At 34.9% G+C, this 11,418-nt stretch overlaps 1 protein-coding gene across 1 annotated transcript; it reads right to left on the reverse strand.

Annotated features, from left to right (window-relative positions):
* Positions 1-2,825: 2,825 nt before the first annotated feature.
* On the reverse strand, positions 2,826-11,077 carry LOC101133335 (alpha-amylase 1B). Its single transcript, XM_031003065.3, has 10 exons — positions 10,867-11,077; positions 10,375-10,521; positions 9,371-9,568; positions 8,692-8,922; positions 7,817-7,950; positions 6,875-6,997; positions 6,681-6,780; positions 4,578-4,696; positions 4,341-4,466; positions 2,826-3,022 (listed from the first exon to the last, which is right to left on the reverse strand). Exons 1-10 carry the CDS (start codon positions 11,032-11,034, stop codon positions 2,833-2,835), a joined length of 1,536 nt encoding a protein of 511 aa, XP_030858925.1. The 5' UTR covers positions 11,035-11,077; the 3' UTR covers positions 2,826-2,832.
* Positions 11,078-11,418: the final 341 nt, after the last annotated feature.

Below are 11,418 nucleotides of genomic sequence, written 5' to 3' on the forward strand. Positions count from 1 at the left end.
TTACTCCTGCCAGCTAGCACCTCCAGATCCATGGGTGCAATTCATGCTTGCATCCATGGGCAGCACCTATGATGGTTGCTGGGACCCAAAGGACGTGGGAGGAAAGAGGAGAAGAGGGACACCCCTGTAATCTTTCTCTTCATCCTGGGTCACTTTGAAAGGAGAAAGGAGACCAAGTGACACCTTCTACTCCCCTCCTTTTCTGCATGGGTAACAACCCATCTTCAAGCCTGCATTCCCCTTGGGTGTAGCCTGGCTAGTCTCTAAACTTCAGACACTGAAGATCACTCTGGGCAAGTGCCAACTTCACTCATGTATAGAGGCCTTCCAGGATATAACCCAAGTATTTAAACTCTCCTGGAAGGATGTTATGTTACTCTTAAACCCTAACTGCTCCTGAGAGACAGGCAGCCCTACAGGTAGCAGAAAAAATCAGAGATGAACAGCATGTCTCCTATAGCCATTCAAAATGGGAAAGAGGGTGAGAAAGAGGCAGAATCCCCATACCTAGTAGGAAAAGAGGCAGTATCCATTGAAAACTCTAAATGGAACCCTACGAAGCCCATAGATGAGTGAAAAAGAAATCACTTTCAGATGTATATGGTAGAAGGTGTACAGAGGACCAGAGCCAAACCTGTTAACTACTCTAAGCTATCCATGATAGATCAAAACCTAGATGAAAATCCTTGAACCTTTCTATAAAGGCTGACAGAGACTATGGCAAAACATGCTTCCCTATCTTCTAATCCAATTGAGGGACAGGTAATCTTGAAAGACAGGTTTCCTCAAGCAGCTCCTGATATTTGAAGGAAGCTACAGAAACAGGCTATAGGACCAGATGGCACCTTAGAAAACCTTCTAAGGGTAGCCACCTCAGTCTTTCATAAGACGTACTAGGAGGAGGCTCAGGAAAAGGAGAGAAAATAGAAGAAAAAGTCAGAGAGAGGGTACCTTGGAATGGAATCCAGGCCTGAGACTCCTTGAGCTCACTGTTCAAGTCACCCCCATAAACTGATCAGTAACAAACTTTGCTGCATGTCTCCAATTTGTTTTATGTCCTTAAGCATAACCTGTAACCATGTGGTAGTACTTCTTTTTAGATGTTGCCTTTCTACAATGGTAGCCCAGGTTCAATCCTGGCCTGGGTGATGAATACTTTCAAGTTAACAACTGTGTGACATTTAATCATCTCCTGCTCCTCCGTGAAAAACTCTAACTGCCTTTCTGAAATCTTCCTTTCTCTCAACTGACTTTAAAGATTCTAGATCTGGTAAAAGCTGCTTATCACCACTTATAAAATATCTTGTATACTAACGGTGAACTTATAACCTAATGGAGAGTTGTTGGTTTCACCTGTGATGTTACTTTTGGTAAAGTTCAAAAGCCAGAAATATTACCTGCTTGATTTAGCTAAAGTCAGGAAACAGAAGATGTCAAAGGATTTTCTGAAAGGGTGCTGAGCTTGATTAAAAGTGGATATTCAAGTTATAGGTATATTTAAAAGACCTGCATGTTTTTGTCTTCTTGGATCGTGTTTTCCTTGAAAAGAACATTTCCATTGACTGAATTACTGTTCTCCACTCTGTCTTTCCACTCTTATTGCACACAAGATAACTTCTGGTGGCCTGAAACGTTTTGGGAAAAACAGAAAATGCATGATGGATTCCATTTTGGGAGAAACTTCTGTTTTCCTCATGGAATCCCAGAATCTAGAGGCTGATCAATCCTGCTCAAAATCTGTTTTTGTCTTACAGCTATACAAGTTGATTAGGCCCTAGAAACTTCATGGTTTGCTATCTCTGCTCTTAAAGGGCTCCGCTGGGAAGCCAATAATTCAATTAGGAAATGGGACGAGAAGAAATCTTAGAACTACTGGATCTCCTTCTGTTTGTCTGTGTAGCGATATATGTGTTGTGTGTGATGTCTGTAACGAGCAACAATTGATTGCCTTAAATAAAAATAAGCACTTAAATCAAATATTTTAGAGGAAAGTTAAAACTGTAATGCCTTTTAGTTTATGTGAATTTAAACTTTAAGAAATAAAAATTGTTATAAAGATCAAATTGGATAATGCAAATATCATCAATATGTAAAGAGCAGGTTTAAATCATGTAAGTTAGATACCAGGTTTGCTAAATGTTTCAAGGTTGTAGGCTGCCTACTTTACAACTTGGTAAGGCCTGGGGACATATGAAATTAACCATGCCCTAACTAGGATGGAAAAAGTCAGACTTTATCTGCATCTAGTACATAATTAAAACAACTTACCAGGTTTACATTAAAGTTAAAAATTGCTAAGATTGACCATAAAAATATGTAAATAAGACAACTAAAAATAAATTTACATGCAAGGTGTGTAGGAACACTTAAATGTGTTTGTGGTAAAAGATTATAAAAAGGCATAAAAATGTAAACGTTGCCTATGGAAAAAGGATTCTTTTGCAACCGATGTAAGGGTAAAATTTGGCTTTCCTTCCCTTGTACAGATTTTTCATGTAATAGAGAAGAATAATGAAATATTTGGTTTGCCTTGTTGGTAGACTGCCAAGGAGAGAAAATAGTAGACAGGAGACAAACTGTTTGGAAAGCTAAGTCTTCCCTCTTAATGAGTAAAGATTGTTGCCTAGTTTTAAAATTTTTGAGTCATCCTTTTGCCAAAATAAATAACTTATGTGTAACCTGGAATTGTATTTCATGCTATCAAGTGTGTTAAACCTCTTTTTACTAATTACAGCTTTTATTTAAAATTAATGATATGTAACTATTATTGTATATGTAAGAAAAGAAACACACTTGGCTATTGCTTTGTGGATATGCATTTAATTTTAAATTTTACAATTTAGATTCAGCATGAATTGCAATAAATGGATCTTCAGCAGAGTTACTAATAGAAAAATGAGCTTTGCCATCATCAGAAACGTAGATTTTAATGCCTGTGCAGTTGCCATTAATTTTATCTCCAGAAATGACATCACAGTATGTGCCAGCAGGAAGACCAGTTTGCAAAGTTAAAGAAAATGTCCTGTAAAATAAAATTTCAGATTTAACTTCAAAACAATGAAATCAAGAATACAGACTAACACAAATAAACAGCATAACTTTATGTTGTAGAAGCCTAAGCAGTGAAGTCTCATTAAGAAGAAAACCCATATGCCTCCCTAGTAGGTGTAAACAGCTTTCTAGGACCAAAAGTAACCTTACAGAAAACCCACCAATTTCCTTTTCAGTAGTGAAAATATTACCAAAAAATCAAAGTTGAAGAATATCACCGAAGATTGGCAGGAGCGGTCACATTTTGATAAAGTGCTACCTTGGTAAAATCAAATTTGTTCTCAAATGAACTTAATGCCAATTACTTTAAAAATTAAAAGGGTATTATTTTTTAAACCTTCTTTTTTTCTACATGAGGTCAAAAAGAATTTAGGGTGTACATAAAAACAATCTAGCTTTTGTATGAGGAAGTGATACTTTGAAATATAAAGCTTTTTCACAAAAGATTTTTTGGTATTTTCATCCACAAAAGAAGGAAACTAAGGAAATAGACATGCGTTTTTTTTGGCAGGAAAGAGATCAACTTGACTTATATATTTTTGTATTTATTTATTTTTCATAAGTGAAGTATAATTTATACTAGAGAGAGCTAAGTATGAGTGTCAGTTGGCCTTGGACAGAGACAATTCAACTGTTTGCAAGGAGGCCTTCTCAGCTACAGGTTCAGGAATCATTTATACTACAGCTAAAGGATACAAGAATCACAGATGAAAGGCCAATAATGAGAAGTTTCAGAACTAAAACTCAAGTCTCCTGAAGCAAATCATTAACCACAAGATACATATTATTTATGCATATGCTTTAAAAAGGTTATTTGTCACAAGGAGACAGAGAAGTGAAGAAAGTATACCAAAAAACTGGGTAGAGCTGTCATTGAGAAAAAGAGAAATAAAGATATTTTAGTACTGAGGCAGCATTTTTCCATGATTAAAAGAGCAGGACTATAAGAAACGTTCTTTTAATGATTTCACAATCCTTCTATTAATTACTTTGTGTATTTTGTGGCATGTGTAGGTGAGCATATGCATGTGCATTCTATATATGCATAAGATATTGCAAGGGTGCACAGAAAGGATTCTCCTTACAACAGAAAGCCCTTATGAAAACAGGAGAACGAAGGAGTAAGAGCCATCATCCTTTTGCTTCTACCCAATTTTGATCTCTATTGTCTTCTTGCTCCACTGACTACGTGATTTTTCAGATATGATAAATGTCAATGAACAGAAAAAAGAAGAATAAACCAAGAACATACTGGTACAAAATATTATTTTTAATTGATATTTACTTACCAGTCATCATTGTTGAAAACAATGAATCCTCTGTTTCCTCTCCCAAAAGCCACTTGGTTGCTCCCATTGTCATACCAGTTTGTAAAAGGCTGGCCATCCACTACATTGCGGAAATTAACCATGTTCCTAAAAACACAATACCATATAAAACGTTGATATTCTTAAACTTCAACTGTTTTAAATAAAATGCAATGGAAAGTTTACTATTAGAGGACATGTCTAAATACATATTCTCACCTTATTTGGCGCCATCGATGTTCACAGACCCAGTCATTGCCACAGGTAGTGTCTGGATTAATAGTAACTTCTTTAGTTACTCCATTATTATTTGGTGGCCCAACCCAATCATTAACATCCTTAATTACGGGAGGAAAAGCCAAATTTTAACATACATATATTTACTTCTTCCTTCTCCTTTAAACCAAACCCAACCTATCCTGTTACTTGTGTCTCCGCATTCAGTGACTTTATCTAGAATCCAATGCCTTCATTGATTTTTATAGCCCTTTACTGGGTCTTCATCATCTCTCTATCCTCTGGTTCTCTTTTGCCATATTTCAAACAATGGTAACAAATTGTTATCCTCTCCTTTTCATTCAAAGGCACTGCAAAGACTTCTTTGCTCTGTCACCCAGGCTGGAGTACAGTGGCATGATCGTAGCTCACTGCAGCCTTGATCTCCCAGGCTCAAGGATCCTCCCATCTCAGCCTCCCAAGTAGCTAAGACTGTTGGTGTGCACCACCGCACCCAGCTAATTTTTTTTTTTTTTTTTTTTAAATTTTCAGTAGAGACGAGGTCTTGCTAGCTTGCCCAGATAGGTCTTGAACTCCTCAGGTCAGCTGATCTTCTCAGCTGGCCTCACAAAGTGCTGGGATTATAGGTGTGAGCCACTGCACCTGGCCTGCAAGGGCTTCTTAACATCACTGTAAGCCATGCAATGGCATTGAAATGGGAAGGGCATTAGTACTAGGAACACCAGGATTAAAACATAGGCTCTATTACTAGTAGCTGAGAAAATTTAATCAATATAAATAATTTCTCTGTGTCTCAGTTTCCTCATTTGTAAAATGGGAATAATGAGTTTTTTTGCAATAAAAATTAAGTAATATATGTGAAAATGCCTTGAACATGACATGCGCTAAATAAATATTGGAGGCCTTCATGCTTCTTTTTAGATAAATGTACAAAATACTACATCTGAACATTTTTTTTTATAAATTGACCAAATTTTTAGTATTATGCTTTTCTGATTGGCACTTTAAGAAATCTTCATTAAAAAACACAGAGTAACCCTAGGAAGTTTATCAGTGTTGACCTTAAAATCATGTCATATGGTGAAAAGTGAACAAAACTAAGAGTTTATAGCATGCAGCAGTCCTGTCAAAGTGGGAATGTTATAGTAATAGAAGAAATAAAAGAACTCTCTGACTCCTAACAATAGAAATAAGATCAATTAGTAGAAATTATAAGAAGTTGTCTCAATATAAAAGTACACTTTCTAAATATTAAAGCTGTTTAACAATATAATCAGTTGTTATACAAAGTAGCGGACTTCTCAAACTGAAAGGAATCTAAAAAAAGCTAGCTAGATATCTGTGTGACTCATAGGAAGGAGGAATTTCTGCTTTAGTTCTGAAGTCTGTGATGCTGTTTCTCAACCCTTTAGTTTAAAAGAAAACCTTCTACTAGCTTTCCAAATATCTTTACACTCTTATTTCTCTGTTCCTTTTTGAAACTACTCAGCAGAGTAATGTCTTTACCATATTCCCAAATATTTTTCTCATTCTTACCTTTCTTGGAATACTCTCTCTAAATTTCTATCCTTTAGTACATATAATTTCCTTCCTCTTATAGTATACTTTCCCTATTTAACTCAGCTGAACTGGATCATTTGTTTCTATTCCATATAACTTTTTAACAGTATTTAAAAGACATTTATATTGTTCTCACTACGGGCAGATGATGTTTTAAGTTCTCTACAAGGGTTGGCATCTATATTCTTCCAATTAAACCTGAGGAAGGCACCAAGTATATATTTTAATCCCTGTGTCTAGCTCTTATTTTTAAGCGGTTTTTCTAATTTTTATTTTTATTTTCCCTGCGGGCTAGGGGGATGTTTGTCATATCTCTGAAAAAGCTTGCTATTCTTTTTCAATGGAGAATATAAAGTTTATTCCTTTAATATAACCTGCATTACTAAATCACAACCCTGTATCAGGTTTACAATTAATTAAATATTCGTTGAATAAATAAATACTTAATAGTTGTCATATTAAATTAGGAGAAGATTGCCTCTTTTTTCTTGAGAAAAGGATATTTTGAACAACTCCAAAACTTACTTTTCCATTTTCAAAATATCTTGGCCAACGGTAGCTTGACATTACTCGTGTAAATCCATAAGGATGAGCAAGCATAAATCCAACTGCCATTTTGTACAGCCTGAAAGTTACATAATTATATTATCATAGAATATCACAATATTCATACCATCATTAAAAGACGTGTTAAAAAAATAGAGAACTTGGTTTTCTACCTAGCATCCCAGAAGGTAAGTATAGAGGCTCCTCCAGCCCCATGTCCTCGTTGATTGTCATGGTTATCCACAAAGACAAGCGCTCTGTCAGAAGGCATGAAACCCCAACCTTCTCCCCAGTTCCTATTTTTGAAACATAAGATATACGTTGATGTATCATTTCACAATAGTTTCAGAGTAACTCTACTGTGCATCTCTTTCTGTAAGGCATGGCATCTGAAGATTAAATTCTTTCTCTAATTAGATGGTTACTCTGTAAGATATATATATATATATATACACACACACACACAAACACACACTCACATATATTACAGACACACCTCATAAACATACACACGTGTGTAATCTACATGTATGGTCCATATTTGTATATGCATGTATGGAATACTTATATTCATATTACAAATATGAGATTTTTGTTATTAAAAAATTTCCTTTCAGAGGTTTCCGCACATTATCATTTAGAGGCACTCCAGAAGCATCAATATCCATATCACATTATACAGAATGTCAAACTAGATTAAAATAAGGCTTTAATATTGTATTGTTATAATATAAATCACTTTATATTTCCAATTCATATAAGTAAATACAACAGCATGGACACTTTGTACATACTTTATAAATGATAGGATCATTTTAATAATAACCTGGCTTTAAAAGATTATATGCAAACATCGGTCAAATCCAGTATATTCATCTTGTATGCAGACAGAAACTCCTAGGGTAAGTTTAGCGTTCCTAGGCATACTGTCTTGTGACAGACACTCTAAATACAAAAGATGATTGATTAGAGTTTAGGACACTAGAATACTTATCATTAACAATTGACTCCTTAATAGTTGTCTGAATAAGAATGTTCCAGAAGATAACTCACACTGGGGTAGTATGACTAACAGATCTATGAAATAATTCAGGGGAAAAGTTGTATTTATTTACTTTAAGTAAGACATCTTCTCTCCATTCCACTTGCGAATAACTGTGCCGAGTTTTGCACCATACTTGAACTCTGTCACCCGGCCATTACCAAAGTAGTCACTGCCTTTAATTGGCTCACCACCCAGATCAATTACCTAGAAGAAATTTAGGAAAAAATAACATTTTGCATAAGGACTTTAAAGCATTTTAACCGATAAGTTTATATTATATAAAAAATAGCTTTCAGCTATTTCTGAGTTATTTTAGTCTTGTTGTGTTTTGTTCTTTAGAGACAGGGTCGGGTCTTGCTATATCGTCCAGGATGGTCCCTAACTCCAGGCCTCAAGGAATTCTCCTGCCTCAGCCTCCCAAAGTGCTGAGTTACATGCAAGAGCCACCACGCCTGGTCCTATTTGTTATATGAAATGCTCAAAATCGTTTTCTTATTCTTATCTTAATCGGTAATATTCTTATATTCTTTTTTTGATAAAGCATACACTACAATATTGAAAGAAACATAATGTCAAAGTTACCTGTTGTCCTGTGAGAATACTTACCTAATTTTTAGTCTTGTACATCAATGATAATAATAACAGCTCACAGGAATACAACATTTACTATCTGACTGACTTTTTCTGATAAATATTAACTCGTTTCATTTTCCAAAGAAAATAAAGACATAACTGTTAGCAGTATCCTACATTCTGTGTACCTCCATAAAACCTGTTGTGATAAAGAATTAGATATGCTGTATGTGAAGAAGAGGAGGTTAAAGAACACTGTTTTAAGGAAATGACTCAGTCTTTATCCTACAGAAATTGCATTTTTAATTGAATCTGCCATGAATTTTCTAATGAATAGGATGATATTTTATATGCATATAAGTATTGACGTACCTCCTGGTAAATGAAAGGTTTACTACCTTCCGGGAACCAGTTGCTGTTTAGATTATGCAGTTTGTCCAAAATTGCCTTTATGTCTCCAGGCCACATGTGCTTGGAAGCATCAAGTCTGAATCCTGCAACACCAATGTCAATGAGATGGTTCATATATTCGGCAATCTTAGAACGCACATAATCCTTCCCCAGTGCAAGATCAAGAAGACCAGACAGACGACAATCTCTGACCTGTTGAGGTAAGAATGTTATGACTGATTCATAAAACCTCATTTTTCGCCTGAGAATCCATTTGATTATTCATTTATTCCATGATTCCTCAAGAGATATTCTATGGTGACTTCCTTGCATTGGACACTGGGGATGCTCACATTCTACTATAGATGTATCTTGGAAATATTTTCTAATAGAAAATAGAGAACTTAGGAAATAAAGTCGATGAGCTTTTCAATTGGTTGGGAGCTTTTTAAAAGTGGACAAATGTGTATTGATTAAAAATCTTAAATCAATATTTAAAGGTTTTAAAATATGGACTTGAGTTTCTTAAAGTAGTCAAACTTGTTAACCTCTGTCCCTAAGAGATCTAAATTCATATTTACAATGAAGTTCAATTAGCTACATGTCTACAAGAAAAGGCATAAATCACTCCTTGTTCAGATCACTCTCGTAAAAAAATCACCTGAGTAGCATCATTATAGTTCTCGATGTCTCCACTTCCAGTTTTACATTTACCATCATTAAAATCCCATCCAGAATATGGGACTGCTGGAAAGTCCCTACTTCCAGGGTTGAAGTAACTTCCACAGGTACTGCTTGTTCCTGCACTCACAGCATTACCACACATATGATTAATTACAGCATCCACATAAATACGAACCTAGGAAACAAAGTTTCTACTTCAGTGTGACTTACAGAGAGGTAGAAATTTAAAGAATTATTGATTAAATTTATAGTGTGTTAATAAAATTCCAAAATATTTCATATCTTATAACTATTTTCCTACAAGATCAAAAATCAACTGTGAAAGGAAAGTAATGTGAACTAAACACCTACATTCATTCCAGACACTTGGTCAAATATTTATAGGAATGATAAACTGAGAGAACCGGAAACTACCATAAATAGGAGGAAAGGCAAAAAGCCCATTTTGGGGAGACACAACTCAGATGAGACTGAAAAGGTTACTATTTGGGAAATTTCAGTGGGTCACCAGGAGAAAGCCTGTACTCTCTACTAAGCTTGGAAGACAAATAAGGTAGCTATTCATCTCAAATTCTGCTCCTCATTAAATAGATAAGCTACCTATTCACCACAATAAAACCCAAGAATTAGGGATGGAGACACAAGTCATCTAAAAATGAGAGCAAATATTGTAACTGGAATTAAAATTCCTCACCAGAAAATCCTTCCAGGAAATATGGATAGTTATAAAGGTTAAAATTTGATGTTTTGCTTTGGAAGTAAACTCTGCTATAAACTTTAACTTATCTCTTTAGTAGATAGAGAGCATATATACAAATATTTTCAAAAATTGAACATAAGGTGACAGTTAATTTTGAGTTTTAAAGTATGAAGTAAAATTAAAACTGATATGGAAAACTTTCTGCTCAAAAGGAGCAAGAAAGAAGAGACAGAAATCATTTTCCTATCTGTTATTTTTAAAGGAAACTAGAATTCACTTACCCCGACATTGTTGCATCTAGTCACCATGTTTCTAAATTCATCTTCATTTCCAGATCTTGTGCATAATTTATAGCTAACTGGTTGGTATCTTTCCCACCAAGGTCTGAAAGGGTTGTGAATGGCAACATTTTCATTTGGTGGAGAGACCTACAAATTAAACAGTCTTCGTAAGTACCAAATTCTGTCTTACTGTATATCATTGAATGTTCTAGAATCTAATCAATAATATAAAAGATTCTTGAATCTTGGTATAGGCAGCTATCTCTTGAAAATATTAACAGCACATGGGAGGGCTCTTGTTGAAGAAAGATTATCTCAGAAACAAAATATACAGTTGCAAAGAATACTACATTGTTTTTTCCTCAGAAAATTCTTTTACTTAGAATACTTACCTGTGAAGTAAAATGTTGCCGAAGCTTCACGTAGAAGATCAGAATAGTGTTTACTACAAGCACAGTGAATTCTGCAATTGATACTATGAATCATACCCACCTGAACCCCTCCAAATCCCTTGGGAGCTAAATATCGCTCACATTCAAGAGCAATATCAACCCATCGCCATTCAAACAGATGAACAATAGATGTTCGTCCTTGTTGTGTATTTGGGGAATACTGAGCCCAGCAGAACCCAATGGTGAAAAGCAACAGAAAGAACTTCATTTTGCTTTGAAGTTGTCAGTGTCCTTTCCAGAAACTATTTATATTCCTGTAAGAAGCACATTTTACAATATAAATAGTAGCATGAATAAATACTTGAGGGCAAACTGTTTATTCATAATCTGAAAAGGATTATCAATAATAATCCTAACTGGTGAAGAACATCAAAAAGTCTCTCATGGAAATCATCTCAATGACCTCTTAGACATTAATGTTTCTTTTCTTTTTTTTTTTTTTTTTTGCATATGGCAGCACTTTTATTTTTCTTTACACAATGACGTGTTGCTGGGGTCTAATGTTCTCACATAACAGCAGAAAAACAAAATTTGTTGTCAACTCTTTAAAGATCGAGAATTGCACACTAAAAACATTTACATAAATTAAAAG

Source organism: Gorilla gorilla, chromosome 1 (assembly GCF_029281585.2).
Source record: "Gorilla gorilla gorilla isolate KB3781 chromosome 1, NHGRI_mGorGor1-v2.1_pri, whole genome shotgun sequence".
NCBI classification, from domain to species: domain Eukaryota; kingdom Metazoa; phylum Chordata; class Mammalia; order Primates; family Hominidae; genus Gorilla; species Gorilla gorilla.

Excerpts from the sequence above, each read along its gene's own strand:
- LOC101133335 (XM_031003065.3), bottom strand. The coding sequence starts at position 11,034 with ATGAAGTTCTTTCTGTTGCTTTTCACCATTGGGTTCTGCTGGGCTCAG. Across the intron at positions 6,998-7,816 it reads GAGAAGATGTCTTACTTAAA|GAACTGGGGAGAAGGTTGGG; the intron begins GTAAATAAATAC and ends TTTCAAAAATAG. Across the intron at positions 4,467-4,577 it reads CATCGATGGCGCCAAATAAG|GAACATGGTTAATTTCCGCA; the intron begins GTGAGAATATGT and ends TTGTGTTTTTAG.